Source organism: Rhamphochromis longiceps, linkage group LG14 (genome assembly GCF_057381845.1).
Source record: "Rhamphochromis longiceps isolate RC_006_pf linkage group LG14, R_longiceps_female_GT1.1, whole genome shotgun sequence".
Taxonomy (NCBI): domain Eukaryota; kingdom Metazoa; phylum Chordata; class Actinopteri; order Cichliformes; family Cichlidae; genus Rhamphochromis; species Rhamphochromis longiceps.
In genome coordinates, this window is record NC_140570.1 from 7,821,743 (window position 1) to 7,845,029 (window position 23,287).

The 23,287-nt window shown below is 42.2% G+C and overlaps 1 protein-coding gene across 1 annotated transcript; it reads left to right on the forward strand.

Annotated features, from left to right (window-relative positions):
* The first annotated feature begins 7,252 nt into the window (after nucleotides 1-7,252).
* On the forward strand, nucleotides 7,253-22,693 carry chrd (chordin). Its single transcript, XM_085380024.1, has 21 exons — nucleotides 7,253-7,661; nucleotides 9,761-9,864; nucleotides 9,989-10,115; nucleotides 12,502-12,648; nucleotides 12,756-12,873; nucleotides 13,170-13,257; nucleotides 14,166-14,307; nucleotides 14,551-14,688; nucleotides 14,800-14,882; nucleotides 16,523-16,670; nucleotides 17,822-17,928; nucleotides 18,253-18,532; nucleotides 18,624-18,859; nucleotides 18,956-19,069; nucleotides 19,717-19,917; nucleotides 20,052-20,145; nucleotides 20,266-20,322; nucleotides 20,892-20,995; nucleotides 21,224-21,487; nucleotides 22,215-22,308; nucleotides 22,528-22,693. The coding sequence occupies exons 1-21, from the start codon at nucleotides 7,517-7,519 to the stop codon at nucleotides 22,593-22,595; spliced, it is 2,859 nt and encodes a 952-aa protein (XP_085236150.1). The 5' UTR covers nucleotides 7,253-7,516; the 3' UTR covers nucleotides 22,596-22,693.
* The last annotated feature ends 594 nt before the right edge of the window (nucleotides 22,694-23,287 follow it).

The window sequence follows — 23,287 nt, forward strand, 5'->3', positions numbered from 1 at the left end:
CTGCAGCATACTCCCACCACCGTGCTTCACTGTGGGGCACACTGTTCTTTGGGTTGTATGTCTCTCATCTTTTTAAGCAGTGTTTCTGTGGCCAAAGATCTCTAGTTTCATTTAATCTTTTCTGTAGAAATAGAATTTTCTTTTTTGGTCTTAATCCTCACAATCCATTCCTTTGCAGGGTTCCAGTAATTGTTTTCTTTAAATCTACAATTCTTGACTTGGTCAAGTCATTGTGTCCTGACAATTGTTCTGGGTCTTTAGACAAATCTCACACTTTTTTTTCATACTCTTTGAAATCTTTCACTTCCTACCTCTGCCAGGCCTGTATCCTGCTAAAAAGTATACTAACAGAAAGTATCTGACTTGACACAAGAATAAAGCAAAAATATTAGTAACAATCTGTGAATCTGCATCCAATAAGACCCAAGCCTGTGCTGCAGAAAAGCATCATAAGAACAGTTTAAAAACAGTTTAAAATACTTAAGAAAGAGGGAAGGCAGAAGAAGACACCAAACGATGATACTAGCTGGCCATGTTACACACGTCAGTGTGAAACCATTCTGAGCCATAAGTGTGTTCATTCTTTGAACAGAAACAGCTATTTGCTCATTTCTTTGTTATTGGTGTTTAAATTCATTTTAATCTGCAGATTTAAAAAAAACAACAAAAAACTTTAAAGTTGTGTTTTTTGGACATTTCATGCCTTGTTAGGTCTCTGGCTCCACTTGGTTTCACTAATAGCCTCACCACACTAATAACATACTATATTTTGCATACTATACAATGAAAGTGGTACTGTTTTTGCCATTTTATTTGTCAAATCTGTAATATTTTTTTTTATGTTTTTATTCCTTTCTTTGCACCTCCCTTTTTTCAATTTTTTTCTTTTTTGTTTATTTTCTTTGTTCCAAACACTTCTGGACTTGTAAGTTTGGGAAAGATTCATTTTGTGATTCTCTGGCAAAGAAAATAATGAAAGCATAAACTTTCCTTCATTTTCTCCTCAATCTTCAGGGCTCCAAGCCCCGCTGGAAGAACCACTGGTGCCGAGGACTATTTATTCTTGGCTCAGCTGATATTCACATTCATTCTTGACCACTTGACTTGTGATTAGGCAATAAAGCCTTTTGCGCAACTCCCTCCTGTACCATCCTCTCCTCCCTGCCTGTCTTCAGCGATTGTTTGCCTTTTCTTTCCTATTCCATTGTCTTCCAATGTTCAGTCAGACCACCCAAACAGTAAATCTCATTGAAAAAGAAAAATCCTTGCAATTAAAACAAGCATCAACCAGCAGAAGTTCTTCAGGGGCACTTTTGAAGAGGTGGAGGAGTAGCAGTGGAACTCAGACCAACTTTACATTGAGCATCATTCATTTCATGCAAGCACGAAATCAGTTAAGCAGCGGGCCAGACTCGGTAATTACTGATGAGTCAGGAGAAGCTTGTTAGACTGTCGCCTCTCGGACCACTCATCAGGATGACTGCGTGTTGATGTTTAACGGTGGAGGTATTTGCCGCGCGAGTAAAAAATGCATGTGCCGTGACCGCTTTTGGCACAGCTCGCTCTCTCCTTCTCTCTCCCCTCTGCACATCTATCGACTTTTACAAATAAAGTGTGTGGAAGCAATTTGAGCCTTGTAAACAGAAATGAGACCGGAGTGATGCAGATTTCAAAGGGCCGACAGGAGAGAGCGGGGAGGGCGGGAAGGGAGTCTGCCAGGAAGGATGGATAACATGTCGTGCCATGTGTGCACATTTGGCAACGTCTGTCGTATTCTGGCTCTCTGAACATGAACTGCACAGCAAGATGCTGGACTTTCTTTTCCCCCCTTTTGCTCAAGTACTGCAAGTGCTTGAGATAATTATAATTGAGCATTTCAGTTGCATGTTTTTAGTTGATTTTTTTATTCACCTTTTAAATCAAACACGTCTTCTCTATTCTATGATCTCATTATGTTTTATACTTCTTTATATTTTCTTTTGGTTCTTTGTGTTTGTTCACTTTTTGTCTTTTGCATCCTGTGAAGTAGCTACTTTGAATGGTCTTCTTGTTCAAAGAGGCCCCCCAAAAGTGCACCTAGCTGCCAATATCTTTATTCTTGACCTGATCTTTCAGAGTCTGTGGATCTATCTATACACCTTTACTCTGCAGAGTGATATTTTGAAAAACATAACAGACTAATGCATTTAACACAGGAAAAGAACCTAAGAAGAAACATACTAACTGTTGAAATAGCCAGACTTTAAAGTACCGCACTACATATAATTATTAAATCTTTCTTTAACAATACTGTGCCATCTACCCCCAACCAGCAGATGGACTCCACTCCCTCAGCCTGATTCTGTTGGCGTTTTCTTCTTGTTTTTCCTTTCCACTGTTGTCAACTGCTTGCTCATGGGTGGGTCATCTGATTGTTGCTCTTTATCATTTTAGGGTTTTGCCTTACAGAATAAAGGACCCTGAGGTGACAGCTGTTGTGATTTGGCGCTCTGGAAATAAAATTGAATTGAACTGAATTCTGCTGAGTTTAGCTTGCCAGCTTTGTCAGGTCTCTACAATACTGGGTTGAAATAGTAGCAGATTTTAAGCAAATTAAGTCTCTTGAATAGTCACACAATCTGAGATTTTGTGCTGACTGACAAACACAACCATACCATGTCTTGAATATCGGAGTAATTAAATTCAGACCTATACTTCTAATTGAGTCTTTGCAGGTCATGTTTAAGTTACTTCTATGTATGTATAAAGCTCAGTGCTATTGCAGACAGACAACCTAAACGCTAACCTAAACACTGTGTAAATTTGCTTATTGCATAAATACTTAGAGTATAATTTGTTTTCAAAATCTTCTAAAATATTTCTCCTTGATTTCACTCTGGAATTAACAAAGCATTCTTCTTCGGAATTAGCCCCGAGTAACCACTGCTTATAAAAACATGCTTACAATAAAAAGGAATCGTTATTGTTTCCTTTAAGTCTTAGCTCATCGTTCTACCTACATTTTAGTACAATTATTCACTGATAAGTATTTTGATCACTGAAAACCACATCCTAATCACCGCCGTGCACAGGTCAGTGTCGGGAAGTTTGCTGGCTGGAAATAAGAAGAGCTTTTTATAATTTCAGCATAACTTTGTAGACTCTCCACTAGTAATCATCTGTTACTCCACACACGCACAAACTTCTCCTGGTGATAAACTAAACGCTGGGAACGTCCCCTGTAACTACACAGGTCTTTTCCCGGAGGTGTCAAAACAAACCGAGTAGCCTCCCCACACACACACTCACCTCCACTGCATTTGGACATAGCCTATGCTCGCTAATTGCCTGCAGTAATTATGGTCACGCCTCCTCCCCGATCCACAATAGGAGACGGTGAGAAGACAGGAGCAGCGCTCCTTTCTCCTCAATTTCGACTGTGTCTGCAAATTGATTCAGTTTGTATGAATAAACACCAACTCTGCAAGACGTCTTCTTCCATTTGCACATTCACATACTGACTGAGCAAAGGCCCATTTGACTCCCCACTCGCCCGCCCCCTCTCTCCCCTTTTCCGCTACCGGCATCAGTACACAATTAGCTCTACAGCCTCTTATTATTATCAGCATCAGCATAACACTGGCAGGGGCGAAAACATGGTGTGCGTCTTAATTTACCATATTCAGAGCACATTTTTAAAAACACGATAGATAGATAGATAGATAGATAGATAGATAGATAGATAGATAGATAGATAGATAGATAGATAGATAGATAGATAGATAGATAGATAGATAGATAGATAGATAGATAGATAGATAGATAGATAGATAGATTTAAAAAAAATCTTTTTATTGATGACGTTGATGGCGGTTTCCAGCACCTCGAAGTAAGCTACCTCTTCTTCAGATGTCCGCCCTTGATAGAAACCTAAAACGACGCTGGATTCCAAAAGGGAAACGCGTAATTACAACAGGGGCCGTGTATCTAAACATGAGTCAGAAATAATTTGGGTCTTGAGATGCATGGCGGCAAAAAAGGGAAGGTCACGCAGAGTGTACGACTCTAAACAGAATAATTCCGAAACCGACACTTCTCAATGTGAGCGCGTGGAGGCACATCGAGTCTGGGAACAGGTGGTGACTGAAAGGGAGGTGCATGAGCGGGGCATCCAGGGCTGACTGATATTCACACCTTCGGTCACTCCGAGCAGCAAACAGGATGCCCCCCCCCCCCCCCCCTTGAGTGAGCGCTCTGAGTCTGGATGTGGAGGTGGGGGTAGGATGAAGCTGTGGTCGTCTGGCGTGAAAAAAAGAGCAAATACACAGCGATTTGCTCTCCGTTACAGAGGAGAGTATCCATGAGCGTATTCATGGGTAAACCTTTATTATGCGTGACTGACAGCCGATACCCACCCTTGACCACCCCCTCCCTTGCAAACCCAGGCGCGCGCAGCAGGATCGCTGAGAACTTTTAATAATGCCCTTGTAATGGTGTCACGTAAAAAACATCCACGGCCGTTCCGTGCCAGCAGTGTTTCATACCAGGTTATTGCGCACTCTTCTGAGAAAGCTCCCCGTACAGCGGAGCGGGAATCTTAATAAAAGGAGAGAGAGAGAGAGAGAGAGAGAGAGAGAGAGAGAGAGAGAGAGAGAGAGAGAGAGAGAGAGAGAGCACCATGTCTGCTTTTAATTATATCAGAACCGCACAGAGCTGCCAGCATCCATATCCACGGTTAATCGATTTTTATTGGGCTGTAACCTTTCGTGGCAAATTAGAGATGATTTAAGACTTTTGAGCCTCTCCTTTCCAGCCTTAAAGATTAATGAGGGACAGTGATCAATCCAAGACCATTGTTTTTATCCAGGAAACAATCTGTAATTAATACCGAATAATGACCATTACACGACCCTATAAATTCTGCGGTGGAGGGGAATCCAAGGATCTGAGGCCAAGATACACTCGTTAAAAAAAGATTTACAATGCGATCGAATCTTTGCGAGTTATCAGCAACAGGTCATAAATACGTCATTATAAACATGCTCAGGTTTATTTTTTCTAAATGTGTCTCTTGATAAAACATACACGAATTATGACTTTATTGATCATTTGCTTTTATTTCTGAACCTAAAAGTCCGATTTTAGTTAGGAAATATGACGATTTTCCCCTGATAAAAATAAAATAAAATACTGCAGGTGAGGACTGATTTAACTCACCGAAGGATTAAACTATTCGATCAGCGTTCCCCCTGCCAGCCTTACAAACCATCAAAATAAAAGTTCCGCTCAGAGCAGAGCGGACACCTTGAAACTTAAATGTGTATTTGTGATCTTTTGGTTGATGGTCGAAAAGAATGACGGTGAGACCCCAGAGAAATGTCGTGTTATAAGTACTATGAAACAGAGGTGCCAGACTGATTTTAAGCGCAGGACACCTCCAATACACAAAAACCCGCTGTCAGTATGGGGGGCTGTACACTGCGGGGTTTTTTATATAGACGATTTGCTATCCCGTCTGCTTAATTAATCACTTTGCAGCGCAGAAGAAAAGAGTCGCTTATCACCCTATCATGAAGAGCAAATAGCCCATCATTGAGTCCCATTGCTGAGGTGAAAGAGGGTTGGGCAGTTGCGATGGGGGGAGCCGCGTAAATCCTCACACTCGGGTGGAAGTGGCTCCTAAAGGCCATGTAATGTGACACATGTATAAAAAAATAACACCTTGCCTGCGCCTTTGGCACGGAATGAATGAAACTGGCGCTTTTTTTAATGTAACGGTTTAATAGAGCTATCAATATTAATGCATTTTCTAGCCTATGTGTGGACAAAGTAATCCACGGAGGAGTTTGAAATGGTGCGTAGAGGCGAAAACACATCTACCAGCGAAGCCATACAGATTTAGCACATTTTGCGCAACGATTTAATATGGAGGTAATATTAATGGCCCTTGCAGTCGATTTCTGGTATAGGAGGGGGTACATAATATACAGCGGAGTGCACAATGCTGCTGTGCATCAGTGGGGTGTGTGGATTTGATAGGAAAGAAGAGCAAAATGAGACACAAACTACCAGGTGAACTGTGAACACAGAAAGCTTGGTAACATTCTGACAAAGCCTGACCTTTCCTGAACCCTGTGGTATAAACCAAAGCAGCACTATTGTAATGTAAACCTGACCAGTTTGTTTTGGGCTCCCCTCTGTAGGGACCACAGTGAGGAACTGGACTGTAAACCGCTACTTGTGTTTGATGGAGATATTTCCCAGGGCTAAATAGTCCCTAATAAAATTCACTTGTTGTTGACGTGGTGAATTTTTTTAAAGACTTTATGTTAAATAGCCCCCAACACATCCACAAATGAATACATTTTATTTTAAAATACATGTGATTTTAAGTGGAATCGTTCAAGCAGGCATGGCTTCGAGACAAGCCAAAGGGAAACTGCGCGGGAGAGGGACACAGAGGTCTGCAGAAGGGCCAGGAGAAATTTGCCATGAGGTATTCCAACTATTTTCATTTGTTTCTGTTAAGTCACTTAGGTCTCAGCGCCAAACGCACTTGAAAAAATAAGGGAACAGAAAACAGCGGACACTTACACATTCCTTACTGTACATGAGCTGGAGATTCCCACTTTCTCCCCAGAGCTCGTGGCTCATGTCCGTGGGCGTCAGATGGCTGAAAGCGTGCCGCTCATCGCGGTGAGCAGATTAGACTTTATCTTACGGCACAGCGCTTTAATGTGCGCAAAGGCCAAATGATTAAAGTTGGGGAAACGGACAGATAAATAGGTAATCACCGCTAAATAACACCAATACTGATTCAATTACACAAGAACTAAATCAAGAGAGCAGCATAACTCCCACGCACGGGATTGGCACACAAAAAACAATTATACCTGGCACATTTAATATCGAAGCAGCAGCGTATTAAACTTTATTAAAAGCACCCACGGTCCTTTATAACCTCAACATCAAACATGCAACATGAAAAAAATAGGAGGGGGGTGTTACAGAGAAGCTATTTTATTTTAACAACAACCAGAAAAAAAATATTTACCAAGCTAATTCAATGACAGGAAAGATATTTATGCCGTCACCTCGTCTCAGATATGTGTGTTGAAACACACTGCTGTAACTGCCCAGTCGTTTCGACAGCGTATTGAGTTGATAGGGGTGTCGATTGCCCTGTCCATCATCCACCCCCTCACCCATCACCCGGCCCACCCTTCATCTTCCCCCTTCCTCCTCCTCCCGGCTGTTTGGAGCTGTCAGGGAAGCAGCCTATAAAATCAAACGAGACAAGGCTGCGAAGAGACCGCTGGTACCGAGGAAAGACGGTGCAAGTACTGCCCTGCTCACGGAAAACTTTTTGTCTGGCCGAAACTCGGATGATTCTCAACAGCGGACGTTCACATCTAACGACAAAGGACGTTTTGTTATAAGGAGGAAACGTTTTATTCCCTCTCATTACTGTAATTCCCGGTTTAAAGGAGCCGGTTTCTCGGAAGTTTTTGAAGGGAGTCCTTTGCGGAGGTTTGTGATGCTGCTTCCCTGCGCACTCCACTCCTTGCTTTGCGCGCTGAGCTGCGCGTGGTGGCTGCACGGAGGAGCGGCCTCACGGCTCAAGTCTCCCTCTCTGCCCATCCAGCCCGAGAGAGAACCGCTGCCCTTCAAAGGAACATCAGGTATGTTGTTTTTGGAAACGTAAGAAAAGCCACGTAAGAAAAGCGGTGTTGCAGAATTGAGCTGGCAGCTGGAGTATACTCGTTTTTTTTTTTTTATACCAGCAATAGCTATAAAAATGGCCGCACGCTTTGAAAGCCTCTGAAGAAGTTGGCTACCTAAGCTGCATTTGTTAGCATCAGTTTCAGGCTTCCAAATCAGATAACCCCTGCTGTGTAAACAGTTTGTGACCCAGGGGGCAGCACTGAGCAGCAGCTAATTAACAATTTAAAAGTTTTGTTTGTTTTAAAACTTGTTATTAATTATTTCTTTTTTTTATATGAAGAATGTATTTAAAAAATGTGCATAATTTGATATAAAATTACTTACTGTTAAAATGTCTATTTTTCCGTGAGTTGTTTCGTGGGTGTGGGGTTATGACCCCAGTTCACCCCTCTAGCTGTGCACGCGACAGCAGCGCCGATAGCGGGGCTAGCTAACATTTAAAGACCGTTAAATCTCGACATTTAAAAGTTAGCTTTTTCCGCTGCAGTAGTACACAGTCGTTTTTTTCTAGTTTCCTCTCCCGGTTCCAGGTTGCTTCATGTGTAAACCAGCGGCAAACATGTGAGTCATAACCGCAGTCGATGTCTTTTGATTCATATGTGAAAGCCCCTTCGTACATAAGCTCGCCGCGGTTTTTATAAGGTAACTACTCTGGAGCACAGAGCAGCGGGAACTCCACGTTAACCACCCCGTTATAACGTGTAATTTCATGTTGGAAACTCAAATCAATCGACTTTCCATTACAACCGCTGGCTCCTCGGAGCCTCCTCCTCTATTTGAGCGCAGCGCGGAGTGGCGAGGCTCTCTGTTTGGCTCTCCCTTTAACTCGACTGGACTGTTTAAAGTGTGCAGTAACTTTAATGAAAGAATAATGCGAACCAGCTTGGTAGCCGTGAGCGGGGGAGAGCCATCAGCTCGAGTGAAGCTGGCCAGGGTAACATCAAGTTTGTGCGTGCACACACCACATACAGTCACCCTAACCAAAAATAATTATAATACTCCTGCGGTAACTCGGCGTGACAAACACTTAATTATGAGTGCAGCCTAGTAATAACAACACTGAAAGCTATTTTTATCCCCTGTAACATCAATATACAGCCCCGTCCCTACATATTAGGACATGGATGTGTATTTTATAGCCGTAGCTCTGCTCCAGCACACTGGGTTTAAAGTGAAAGGCTCACATGTTCTGCAAGAGTGTTGGAGTTCCTTCGCATCCACTTTGGGCAAAATATGGGAAGAGTTGCAGCCCATTGTTCACTTTCATTTCAAAGTAGACTGAACTCATCATGTACTGTAAAAATCCTTTTCACTAGAAGTTCAGTATACTGTATAATCTTTATAATATGCCCACTGAATTAATTAAGACGTGTGTGTGTTTCTGGGGAATCTGGGAATCTCTGATAAAAGTTTGAGTGGAACTTCTCTCTGGATCATTTAGGTCAGACAGGATGCAAAGCTCAAGTTCCAAAATTTGAGGCATCCAGGGAGTTTTGGTAGCTTCCAGCAAGTCTGGGCAGTGAGCTCATGTGTGGGATTTATTTGTTTTTAAGTATGCAAATGGCACTCGTGGTCTGGTATCTGTGGTTTGTCATAAAAATGAGTTAGTCTTTTTCTTGCTATTAAAGTGGAGTATTATCCTTATTTTTTAAGTTGTGTGTTTTTTATTTTTAAATGTTTTAATTTTTTATTACTAGAACTTACTAGAATAGCTTTGCATGATATTCCGTTCAATATAATCCTTATTTGCCTTATGCTCGGCCTTGAAAACATTGCCCATGTTTAATATGAGGTTCCACCACTTATAACAGAACATAGTAGGAAAACTCTAAATATCAGAAAGTCCAGCTTATCTTTTAAAATGTATTTTTTTTTTAAGTTTTTTTGTTGTTGTTGTGTTCCCTAATTAATTTTGGCATATCTCAAAAAGAAAAACATTTTTTAAGCATATCGTTTTGCTTTTCTAATCAAGTTCTTTATTTTGGAAAGAGCCAAAGAAATGAGGTTGTAATCGCCTAATTTTTGCTGTGTGTAATCAACACCGTTTGCATTGCAGGATGCTCATTTGGAGGTCGCTTTTATTCCTTGGAGGACAAGTGGCACCCAGACCTGGGGGAGCCCTTTGGCATCATGCACTGTGTCCAGTGCCACTGTGAACCTGTAAGTTTTGGCTTAGTGTGATCTCACTCCACATGTTGTGTTTGACTTTTTTCCCCTGCAGTAAGCTGTAACTCCAGGTGAGCTGACTAATGTGTGTGTGTTTGTTTTTATTTTTCTCTGGCAGCAAAAGAGTCGCCGTGGTAAGGTGTCGGGAAAGGTAAACTGCAAAAACATAAAACAGGACTGTCCGGCCCTGGACTGCGACAATCCCGTCCAGCTGGCGGGTCACTGCTGCAAAACCTGTCTTCAAGGTAATCATCCTCTCAGCTCAAATGCTGCTCTCAGCTTTTGTAGATGTCAAGCCATTCTAGTAGTCCTAAACACACGAAAAACAGGCAGCTGAATAAACAAGCATGAACATTCTTAATTCAGTAAACAAACTGTATGTGGAGAGAGCAGTTGTTTCCCCCCTTTTGTCACAAGAGCAATTTTTTCAACTTTCTTTTTGTTTATTCCGTTCAACTTCTATTTCTTTCTTTTTCTTCTTCCTCTCTATAACTTTTCCTTGGTTGTTGTTGTTTTTCTTCCCTCCTTGGGTAAGCTTGTTCGCCGTCAGAACAGCTGCTGAATACAATGAGCGAGTCAATTGATTTTCCATTTCTCCAACCAGTCTCAGCTGAAAGCACCACCCACCTATTTAGCCTCATTCTCACATAGTCACTTACCTTGTCTGCACACTGCTGCGCACACAGTCTCACCCTATTAGGGAGTCAGAGCTGCTTTACACATGGTCACACACGCACGCACACACACAAAGGGTGGGCCTTCATGCTGCAGTGTTATTCTCCATGGGTGTTTTTCTCCATGGCATGTGTGGTAATGGAATGGAAAGTAAAGGTAAAACACTGTGGAGACACTGTGTGTTTATATATGTGTGTGCGTGTCTGTTGTGGTCAAGCTTTAAGGAAAAGGTTGAGTGTGTTTGTCTTAGCTTTGGCAACCTTGCACCTGGTATATTTATGTAAGTGTTGGAAAATGGTGGGTGTATAAGTGTGTGTGTGAGCACCTGAGCATGTAGTATTACCAACTGGGGAGAAGTGAGAGTGATGCTGCCCAGAAGGGCTTCAGCGTGCCCAGTAGAGCAGTGGAATTATGAGATTGGAGATGAGTTTTAGGTGGTGTGTGTGTGTGTGTGTGTGTGTGTGTGTGTGTGTGTGTGTGTGTGTGTGTGTGTGTGTGTGTGTGTGTGTGTGTGAATCACACAGCAGACAGTCCAGTTGAGTTCCTCAGGGAAAAAAAGCCTTGGTGAAATAGCGTTTGAGTGAGTAAGAGGCAGTGTGTGGATTGCTTTCTCAAAGAACATATCAGAGAGGCTGTATTTGGCTGAATGAGCAGGGCTTTATGTGTCACTTTTTGTCTGTGTGTGTGTGTGTGCAAAGCAGCGAAGGCCACACATAGCATCAGGAGAGTTTGTGTGAAACAGCAGGTCATTGTTAGGATCGCATGCCAGTGTCGCTCCCAATTCTCCTTAAACTCCTCTGCTGCAAGAGACAACCTCGTGCTGAGAAACAAGAAATAAGTGGCGTCTGACGTCTTCTGCCTCATTTGTTTCCTCCCGTCTCTGCTCATTCTTCTGGAATTTCTACCTGCCATGATCAGCCTAGATTTGTCACTGTCCGATCCCTTTATCCACATGCTTCGCACTCCATCCATTCTTAAAACACAGCAGCCAGTGTTTTATTGTCATGTGTGAACCAGACTTTGGCACAATGTGTTTTCAAATGTTTGTCTTTATGCTGTTTATCTTGCCAGGTACTGACACTGTTTCAAAGGCAGGTGCTGAAAGAAATCTCAGTACCATAAAAGTAGTTAATAGCAGTTGGGGTTTTTTCCAGAGTTTGATGACTTGGCTTCACTTATGCAAGAACTTGTGGCTCAAATAAGAGCTCTTTTACTCTGGCGTGCTGTGTGCAGTTCATATGACTTATCATCCTGAAGTATTTCACAAGTCAAAATAAACACCTTAAGTTAATGTTTCTTATTCGTATTTAGTTGAGTTACACCACATGTTTATTTACATCATTTTCTTACTTTTGTATTTACTGAAGTGGGATAAGTCACACACTGTCGGATTTTGACACGTTGACTTTACTTAAAAATATGCAGACTCATTGCCTCCAAAAGAATATACCAATTATAGTATATCAAATAAAAAAAAACTTGATTTAACTTTTTTTTAAACTTTTGCACTCTTATTATACACAGGATTTATATTATGTGTTAAAAGACAAACATCTTATTTTTCTTCCCATGCATGTGTCCTATTCATGTGTTATTGGCTAACCCTTTAGAGTGTTCTTAGCCACACAAACAGTGGAAACCACATTACACATCCACAAGAAGACTAAACATAACCTAACTGAACTTATTCCCGTGAGAAAAAGTACAAATGAAATAAATGCAGGCAAAGAGTACAGATAACTTAATTCTACCTTCATTCTTCATTTAAACTTTTTTCAAATTTACATGCTTATATTATCATTGAAATTACACGAGGTCATTACTTACATTTGCAGTGTATAGCCAGTGTACATTTCAATACAGTAGTTTGGGAAACTGTCTATTTGCTTATACACTATTTGACAGTAATTTACAGATTCTTTTAGTGACTTTCAGTGTTTTTATTTTATTTTATAGGTGGTAAAAAACAGATTGACTCTGTGCTGAACTCCTTTGAATATTTCCCCCGAAAGAGCAAAGAGCGAGAGGAAGAACTCCACAAGTCATACAATGATAGATCCTACCTGAGCTCTGAGGACGTGGGGCCTGGGGAGAGCCGCACAGGTACATATGGAGCACCTGCTTACAAATAGACAGAATTGTCCTGAACACACATGACACAGAGCCTGAATAAAACACTACAGCTCATGAAACATTCTGTTGTGGTGCAGACTTTGTAGCAGTGCTGACAGGACTGAAGGACTCGTGGCTGCCCAGCTCCAGTGGAGTTGCCAGAGCTCGCTTTACTCTGACCAGAAGCAGCCTGACCTTTTCCATCACATACCAGAGGTGAGACTCTTTGCTTCTCTTCAGATGTCGTTCTGTTCTTTTTTTTAAAGATCAGGTACGCTAATATCAGTGCCTGTTGCTAACTATTCCAGCGCCTTTCCAGCTTATTCCAAACAAACCTCCTGTGTTAATATATTTTTATTTTTTGTAAAAACAAACTTTGTTTTTTGAGTAGCAGTCAGTATAATAGAATATAAAACTGGAATTGGTGAAAAAAAAAGATTTATTTTCAATAAATTAAAAGTTTGTCAACTTTTCTGCCTGCATTTCGCTTACATTTCCCTCTGGCTTTCCAGAATGGGCCATCCCACTAAGATTGTCTTCCTGGACTCAGATGGGACCCCTGCTTTCGAGTACAGAGTCCCCAAGGGAGACTCTGACATGGTAAGAATAGAAAATCATCTCCTCACATCCTGTTACATGTGCGTGAGTGCTCCTGGACAGAAAGGGAAACTAAGCACCGGTGTAATGAGCACTCACCCTGCCACTTCTTCACTCATAACTCACTCTGCAATAATAAACAATAAACACACTCGCTGACAGCCAAATACACATGCGGTGACACTTCTTCTCTGTTCCATTGCCCATTCTTAAACATGACAGAGTCAGCCTGATTGCGGTTAGCATCAACACGTGGCCGTTCAGGTTTTTAAGGTTAATAGCAGGCTAGCATTATCCAGATAAATCAGTAAACTGATATGTTGATGTAACAGTATTAAATGTGCATGCATGTCCATATGCTCCTCGAGGTCTGACTCTTGTCACTAAGCATCATTTCCCATCAAAACACACACATCTCCACTTTCCATTTCAGACCTGAACTGCCTGCTCAGTGAGGCAGGAGCCCCCTAAATGCAGGTCCCAGAAATTGGGCCTGTTATTATTTTTAGATAAATGGCAGCGTCAAGCGCCAGAGGACCTTAGAGAAAACACTCTGGCATGAGAAAAGGAAGGGGGTTTTGCTTAAGCAAAACTTTGGGGAAAGAGAGGATTTTTCACATGTTACATCACTGCTTAGCAGGGGGACAGAGAACATCGCTAATTAAAATGGAGATTACCCCTGAACTCTTGAGTTATGAGGCACAGGCACAACGCCACATTTCTTCCCTCTGCTCTCAGGGAGAGGTTTTATGTTGAAGCTTTGCAGCCCAGGATTGAGAATACAATGGTTGGATGTATTCAACAGATGTGCCTGTGGTGTCTGATATGTGTTTTTGCCACATGCATGCTATCCTGAAGAAGTATAAAATGATTTCCATCTTTTAAGCACCTACCTGCTTCTGTGTGTGTAGATCTGTGGAGTATGGAAGAACGTGGCTGAGCCTCTACTGCGACAGCTGCAGTCTGAGCAGATGCACATCAGTATGTCCACGTCCACAGGCCAACGAGACGAAGTGGAGGGAAGGATCATCAAACACAGAGCACTGTTTGCTGGTGTGTATCCATGTGGGATGCTGTAGCTCTCTAATGGCTCATTTTTTTTTTGAGACATGTGTACGCCTTTGTCTTTGTGTCACAGTACACAAGAAGCCCAATATTTACAAAGCAGCAGAGCCGTGTATATTTTCATGTAATCTTAAAAGGCTTCGCGTGGATTAATGTAGCTAAAATGTGCCGGCTTTGTTTACAAGTCCTGTAAGAGAATGCAGATCTAATGTGCACATGTGTTACATACAGAGACATTCAGTTCAATACTGACGTCAGAGGAAGAGAATTCAGCCATGGGAGGCATTGCTATGTTGACGCTGAGTGACACTGAGAACAACCTCCATTTCATCCTCATCCTGCAGGGCCTCATCCAACACAGAGATAGAGGTGAGAGGAAGGAGAAAGTTCACTTGAAATCTTTCTATAAATGTAGATGCATTAATATGAAAGTCAAGGAATGTAAAAGAGTGACACTGAGACAACTCTGTCTCTTCTCAGACCCCATTTTGGTGCCCATCCGAGTCCAACTGTTGTGCCGGCAGCACATCCTGAGAGAGATCCGAGCCAACATCACGTCTCATGTGAGTACCCAGCTTGGTGTAGCCACCATTTCACACCTCGCAACACTCCTTTTTAAGACTCACTTCTTCTTCATGTTTCTTCTGGGAAATTATTTAAAAATGTTATTTTTAAATAATGCATCCATCCGTAAGTGACAGGTAGTTACTGTGCATATTGAGGGGAAATTTTTAGTTTAATGTCACAGTTTCACAAAATATTTGGGTATTATGCTGAAAATTAAATGAAAAAGAACTGAATAAAATGCCAGATTTTGAAAAATGTTGACAGGTATTATATTTTGTACTCAAAAAGAGCCATAGATGTTCTTCAATCCATCACCAAGTAAAATAAGTGGGCACTTTGGGTAAAGTAAAATAGATGTATTTATATCTGAGACAGACTAAAAGTTAAAAGGTGACTGGGGGAGGAGCAGTGTTGTTTTCACTAAAAAACTTAGGACACAGAACATCCCACGCCTCCTTCTCTCAGAGATGGATGTGGTTTTGTCACCACATCCTAGTTATGTTGCCACTGCCGCTGCTCTGATCACAGAAAAGACAAGACTAAAAAAAAAAACTGGATGGAGAGGAAACTAGAGGGGAGAAAGTTAGCAAGTAGTTTTGCATGAGACAGATGTGAGACGTCTGGGAGACGAAAAGAGGGGAGGGTAGGAGGGAGGTAAAGAGGATGCACTGCGTACACACTCCTCACACATGTCAGTGGTTAGTGGTCTGCGGGGCTGAGATGGATGGAGGGAGGAGGAGGAGGAGTGATGAAAGGCGGGCCTGTTTTTAATTCTGCCAGGAATTGCGTGAAGGGCCGATGCACCTCTCTTTCTCTGAGAGACTGTCCATGAAAAATACACGCAAAACACACACTTTAACTATGAATTACATATCATACACTATTTCTAGCTGGGCAATGATGATGAAGATAATTGGCTTTATTTGTACAACACATTTCCTCCTCTCTCATAATTGTGTCCATTCACCCCCCCCACCCCCCGCCATTCCCACTCTGTTTTAGCCCCTCGCTGTGTGGATTTATGGTACATGTGTATTTATATTGAACTGCGGCCCCACAGGTCATAAAAGTAACATTTCTCCAACACTCGTGTGCATCTGTCCTATTAATCCAACATTTTTCAACGTCTTCTTGGAGACCGGTCAGCCTGCATTAAATCTAATTTCTCTCAGTATGAAACTTTTTAAGGCAATTCAAGCCATATTTTTTGCCTCAAGTTTTAAGTGTGCATGTATGAGTGGGGGCAATTTTAAATCTGTGTTCTTTCTGTAAGAAAGCCATTTGTGCCCTTGATGCGTTCTGACTTCGTGATTCCTTTCTGACTGCCCTATTTATTTTATCTTAAGCCAATTTCACTGTCTTTCGGCTTTTGTTTTTGCTCTCTGTGCTGCAGATCACATTTTAATTGTCCCAAAATGAAGAAACTTTTTTTATTTTAGCTGGAAACTGGTTTAAATAAGTTGAGGTTTCATTACTCTGGTAACATGCCAGTGTTGAACCAACATCCTGTCAACAACATCCAAAAAGGCATAATGTGACATTTTTATTGCTAGCATTTGAAAAGGCATTTGTTTTAAGAGGAAAATGGTTTTATATTTATCCACATTTAACTTTTCGTACTTTTCAATGTGTGCAGGATCCGGACTTTGCAGAGGTGCTGACAGATCTGAAGAGTCGTGAGTTGTTCTGGTTATCTCGCGGTCAGCTAGAGATCGCTGTGGCCGCCGAGGGTCAGGATCCCAGGCAAATCTCAGGTTTCATCACAGGCAGAAAATCTTGTGATAGTAAGTATTTACTGCAATCGGTCCATCCTCGCCTACATGTCACCAGCAGTGTTAAGGCACCAGACAATGAGGCTGCTGAGAACATGTTTGTTGGTTTGCTGCTCGTCCATCTGTGGACTGTTTTTGTCATTCACCTCTATAAATACTTTTTTTCTGTCTGGGTTCTTTCAAGTCTTATCGCTGGGGGAAAACCATGTTTACAGACCTTCTGTTTGACTTGGTGGCCCACCAAGACTGTTTGCATGTGTGTGTGTGTGTGTGTGTGTGTGTGTGTGTGTGTGTGTGTGTGTGTGTGTGTGTGTGTGTGTGTGTGTGTGTGTGTGCGTGTGCGCGCGGGGAATGGCTGGAGGAATGTTGTGGACAGCTTAATCGTCTGAAACAGTTAAAGCATGCACACAGTCTTTCAGTGCAATGCATATTTGGACATTTCACATTAGCGTGAAACATTTATTGTAATACACAGACACATATGTATGAAGATGCTGGTTTGTAACATATTTACACTCACATAGTCACTCACACAGTTGCACTGCCAAGGTCACAGTCTGCAGGACGTGGGTTTCCCTGCCAGTGTTCCAGTCCTGTGATTAACAGCTTGATATTATGTCTGAAGAATTCAAACCCAATCCCCCCCTCCTTCTCACTTTTTCCCACTCTCATTCCCACTCTCTCTCCCTTCATTTCTCTATCCCATCATCTGCTGTCCTCTTTGGCATCTTTCCTCTTCACTGGCTTCTTTCTGTCTGTGTCATTTTCAGACGTTTTTCTCAGCACTCTCCTCTCTTACTCATTCCCTTCTGTCCTCTCAGCCCACTCTTTTAAGCCTTCTGCATTCAGCCAAGGTTACCTCATTTTGAAGCTTAAATCTTGGGTGGGTTATTGTATGCATGTGTGTGTGTGTGTGCACGTGTGCTAACATATATGTATTTGGCCTGAGTGCCACACAAGCAGACACGCCTCCTGACTAGTTGTCCAATTTAATCTGCCCTCTCAATGACTCTTTTTCAGTAAATGGATAAAATCATGGGTATGTGGCTGTAATATTTTTTATTCTCAGAAAACTTGAATGTGACAGATTTTAGATAAGTAGTGTGAGCAGGAATGTGCTCTGAAGTGGACTTTTGATATGAATCTGTCTTTCTCTGGCTCAGCTATTCAGAGTGTGATGTCCAGCAGTGATGCATTGATCCCAGGGAAGACGGGAGGTGTGGGATCTGCTATCTTCAACCTCCATGATAATGGAACGCTGCAGTACCAGGTATGAGTCTGCTCACTTTTGCAGGGTTGTTGTTGTTCACAAATGTGTCTTGCAATACATATTTTGACTGGATTTGACTCAAATTTTATTTGAGTGTTGCAAGAGGTCCAGCTGCATTTCTGTCAAGGTACTTTAGTCAAAATAGGATTATTATTTCCATTTGGTTTAGTGTGACTCTGTTCTGGGGCCTCCCCACCCTGTATGTTTCCATGTATACATGGAAAGCATAAACACAGAGAGATCAGCAGTAACCCTCACCCTTAGAATAAAACAGGCAACACTGACAGTGATTAGACTTCAACCTTTCTCTCTCCTCTTCTTCAGGTTCAGGTCACAGGGCTCACCAGCGATGTTGTCAGCCTCACCATCGAGTTGAAGCCACGTAGGAGAAACAAGCGCTCCATCCTGTGCGATTTAACGCCAGAGTTCAGCAAGGCCACGGGGCAGGCGATAGGAAGCTGGAGCCGCCTGGAGGCCCGACACATGCACATGCTGCTGCAGAATGAGCTCTTCATCAATGTCGCAACAGCACACAGCCAGGAGGGGGAGCTGCGGGGGCAGATCAAGGCCCTCCCTTATAGTGGCCTAGAGGCACCTAGACATGGTATACATTGATTAAGGTTGTGAAATTAATGTAAAAAACCATGCCAATATGCATGTAAATATTCTGAACTGCTTCCTTCTTCTTCTTCCAGAGTTGCCCACCCCTCTAGCTGGCCACTTTGTGTCCCCACCAGTAAGAACAGGTGCTTCTGGCCATGCCTGGGTGTCAGTGGACAAATACTGCCACCTGCATTATGAGATACTTGTTGCAGGCCTCAGCCAAACTGACGACCTGACGGTGAACGCCCGCCTCCACGGACTGGCTGAGATCGGAGAGCTAGATGATAGCACCCACATGAGGCTGCTCACTGGCTTCTATGGCTCAAAGGTACATCAGTGTACACAATAAATGTGTCCTTACGCACATCAGTGTATTTGGAGTAAAGAAGGCCACTCAATGTTTTTGTCTTTTGGTCTCCTCAAGGCTCAGGGAGTGTTAAAGGACATCAGTGTTGAATTACTGAAACATCTGGACCAGGGAACAGCCTTCATCCAGGTCAGCACCAAGCTCAACCCGAGAGGAGAAATACGAGGACAGGTATGTACAACTTTGGCGTGCTCAATTTGTGGTTTGTTTTTATTTTGGATTTTTTTAAAACAGGCACTTCAATCTCAGGTCATATATAAAAGATGAACCACTAAGATTTTCACATTTAGAAGTGTAATTTTGGATGTGTGCAAACGGGAGCTTCTTTTAGCAATCTAAAGAAGCCTTGTATTTGTGAGGTTGCGTGATTGCCCACTTAGTGCCTACTAGCCTACACAAAACAACACACTTTCACAGCCATAGCCCACAGCTGCTTGCAAAGCTAGCTGCAGCATTGCAGGTGTAGTTGTTGAACAATATGTTGTTTAACAGTTGAACTAAGAAGAGTGATCTCTCTCACACACTTGGAACAGAAGTATCCAGCTGTTTTAATAGGAAACAGGTCCAACACATAAACAGCCATCTGCTCAGGAGCACAAAAATGCTCCATTTAAGAACAATTAACTATAGATGACTTGACACCGGTTTTTAGTCAGCTGTGTCCAACATCACTCTTGCTCTAACCTTGCTTTCTCCTGTTTTCTTTTTTTTTCCATCTTTCTTGTTATTTCTCCCCCTCCCCCTTCTTCTTTTTCTTTCATGGCCTCCATGTCCATCTGTCGCTTCCTTTCTTTTCCTCACACATTCCCTCTCACCAGGTCCACGTGCCAAACAACTGCGAGTTTGGGACCAGGAGCGAGGCAGAGGAGGAGGAGGAGGAGGAGTTGGAAGACTTTCTGTCAAAGGACCCCGAGGAGCTAAAAAAAGACCCCCATACCTGCTTCTTTGAGAACCAGCACTACCCTCATGGTTCCAGCTGGACGCCCAACTATGACAAGTGTTTCTCCTGCATCTGCCAGGTTAACACCAGAAACACAAAAAAATGTTTTTTTGATGTTTAAATGAATCATTTTAATAGAATGTTAAAACATTTAAAAAGCAGGTCATGTAAAATTCACGTCCGTGTCAAATCTTTGTGGGCTTTTTTCTGTAGAAGCGAACAGTGATCTGTGATCCAGTCATCTGCCCGGCGTTGACCTGCTCCAGAACCATTAAACCGGAGGGCAAATGCTGCCCCATCTGTGATGGTGAGTTAGCCCGTTTTTAGTTCAGCATCAGGTTTCATACTGCTTTTTGTGGATCTATTTTATTCCCACAGCAATCATAAAGCTTCAAACTAATTCCTCCATTTCCTTTTTCCTGTACAGAGACGAAGGAGCTCAAAGACGTGAAAGTTCCAGAGAGGGTTGATGAACATCCTGAAGGTAGGGACCACTTCTTCTGTCTATAACTCAGCTCTTCTTTCTTTCTCATTCTTTAAAAGGGACCTTTTTTTTGCTCGTTTCCATCTCCTATAATTTTTTCTTAATCTTTACTTTAGTACTTCTGCGTGAGTTGAAAGAATACTGGGCCTTGACAAAGCTCCTCAGATTATTTGCTGAGTGAAAGTCATTTTAGCTCTGTTCCTCCTCTTTTTTTCAGTCAGCTTTTTTTCTGATTGGCTGCCCCTCATAAAAGAGATTAGAGCAACAGGTGGGTGGGGATTCTGCAGTTTTTGCCAGAGCTATGTGCCAGAGATGATCACATTAAGATCATATTGAGGATATCTGCTCTTACTAAACCAAAAATCAGACCAAAATGATCATTTAAAGGCTCTTGTACGTACACGAGTGTAAAAGATAAACTACCATAACAGCATATGTAAAAAATAAAACGTGTAACAGGTCTTCTTTCATTTTTATTTTGCCTTTATTTCTGCATGTCTCGGTGCTGCATTTTTTTCCTTCAGGGATTTTCTTACTGACTGTCCTCAGTAACCCTTTCTCTCTGTCAGGTTGTTACTTCGAAGGAGACCAGAAGATGCATGCCCCTGGGACCACATGGCACCCCTTTGTTCCTCCTTTTGGCTACATTAAATGTGCCGTGTGCAGTTGCAAGGTAAATACATATCAATAAATCCCCTCACATCTGGCTGGCTTTACTTTCTGGCTCTTAATGGGTCATTTGTTTTGTATTAGAGTCCAAAGAAAGTGAAGCCTTAATACATTTCTCATCAGTTCTTTCTTGGGATATGTCCAAACTATTTATGTGGAAAAAGCAATAAGTCAGCTGCTGAAGTTAAAAATTGCTGCTGACCTCCTGCTGTTGGCTGTGTTTTATCCATAGGGATCTACAGGAGAGGTTCACTGTGAGAAGGTGACATGTCCAATGCTGACCTGCAGTCACCCAGTGAGACGTCACCCCACCGACTGCTGCAAGGTGTGCCCCCAGGAGGAGAGGACCACTGCAGCCCTGGAGCACAGTGACATGATGCAAGCAGACAGCCCCAGATACTGCAAATTTGGCAAGAACTACTACCACAACAGCGACAGCTGGCATCCCTGGGTGCCACTCTTTGGGGAGATGAAGTGCATCAACTGCTGGTGTGATGTAAGTAAATATGACACAAGAGGAAATTCTCTTACTTTACCAAAATGTTACTTTTATATTATTAATGGTTTTTCTGATACTTAATGGATGATAGATGATATTTTCATTATATAACTAAGGAAATGAATCATAGTTTCCAGAGAGTTCAGACTAAATGTATTCAAGATAACCGAATACAAGATCTGATAAGGAACTGAAGCCAGTAATGTGAATGTGCTGTGTGTGTGTGTGTGTGTGTGTGTGTGTGTGTGTGTGTGTGTGTGTGTGTGTGTGTGTGTGTGTGTGTGTGTGTGTGTGTGTGTGTGCGTGTGTTGAGTCATCCCCCAGTTTTGCTGTTCAGTATTTAAAGTACCTCTCAGCTCGCTGTATTGGTTAATCTGTTTGGTCAACTCTCACTATTTTCAACATCCTCATTTCCAGCTCCAGTGGGCAACAGCTGGTTTCGGTTAAGATCTCTAATAAAAACTTTGTATCCTACGTACTCATTCTAGCTTATGGAGTTAGTTAACTCTGTTAGCTAGAGTGGGTAGTGAAAATAGTGCTTAGTAGCTGAAAAGCCAGATAATCTGAAAAAATGATCAAAAAGGAGACCCAATTAATGCATTTATTCAGTGTTGAGTTTACAGCTAGAAAATACAGCAGGTATATCTAATGTTATCAGAGGAAACAAACAACCTTTACTGCCACATGTTGCTTATTTTCACAAATCCTTCCTTTTTCTCCACAGCATGGTGTGACCAAGTGTCAGAGGAAACAATGTCCACTACTGACTTGCTCCAACATCACCCGCACAGAGGGCTCCTGCTGCCCCGAATGTCTCGGTAAGCACACTCTCTTGACCTTTTGAAAGGTCGCTTTATATGTAATAAAACATCTGTGATGAGTGTAAATAGCTATTAATTACATGTAAACATCTGCACTGAAAGAATTTGCTTCTCGCTGGGTAACGTTGTACTTGGAAGCTGTTTCTGCACAGTGTTAGTGTAAAAGCACAACTTCCTGTTTCGTGGGTGCTCAGCACATTTTGCTTTTATCTATAGATGACAAAGAAGAAGATGACATGGTGATGAAGGCTCCAGACAAAAGACAAACCTGGAGACACCACTGATCCCTGAGCCTCCCTTATTCGTCCAAGATGGACAAAAAGCCAGAGCTGCTCTCTGAGGTCTTCCTTCCTCCCTCCCTCCCCTCCCCTGACACCCACCCTGTATCAGCTTCAGGATTGTAACGAGGCAACGTGGACACAGCGGGCCTGTAAAATGGAATAAAAGACTCAATAAGTGAAGGAATGTAAACTGCGGAGACGACCCACCAGCATTTACTTATATGCTGCCTTCATTTTCGTGCCTTGATCATGTGTTGGATTTTTAATTGTAATTTTTTTGGAAGCAGCTCAACAAAAAATGGACAAATGGTGTAAACAGATAACGCTGTTCAGTGTTCAGAAATCCAGCTGGACTTTTAAATGTTGGTAATATTAAGAGAGCTAGTTGTATTTGACTGACAGAGCTTCTTTGTGAAGCACAGCTTAAATCAGTGTGAATGTGTGCGCGTGCAAGTGTTTCCTTTTTTTTACCTGTAAAGAATATAAATAATAAGCAATACAAGATGTACAAGACAGTGAAGTTGGCAGGGTTTGAAAACTCTCTGCCACAGTCTGCTGCTTTCATTGTTGTGGTTCCACCCGCTGTCGCTCACGTACGGATCAGTGCTGCTCGACAGCAAGAGGTCTGAAACACCTCCAGTCGATCTCAGCGCTTCTCTGCTCTGCTCTGGTTATTCTTCTTCCTGTTTTGAATT

Bases quoted from the DNA above. Each gene is read 5' to 3' on its own strand.
- chrd (XM_085380024.1), top strand. From the start codon at position 7,517: ATGCTGCTTCCCTGCGCACTCCACTCCTTGCTTTGCGCGCTGAGCTGC. The intron at 19,070-19,716 runs GTATGTACAACT...CCCTCTCACCAG, and splicing joins GAGGAGAAATACGAGGACAG to GTCCACGTGCCAAACAACTG. The intron at 21,488-22,214 runs GTAAGTAAATAT...TTTTCTCCACAG, and splicing joins GCATCAACTGCTGGTGTGAT to CATGGTGTGACCAAGTGTCA.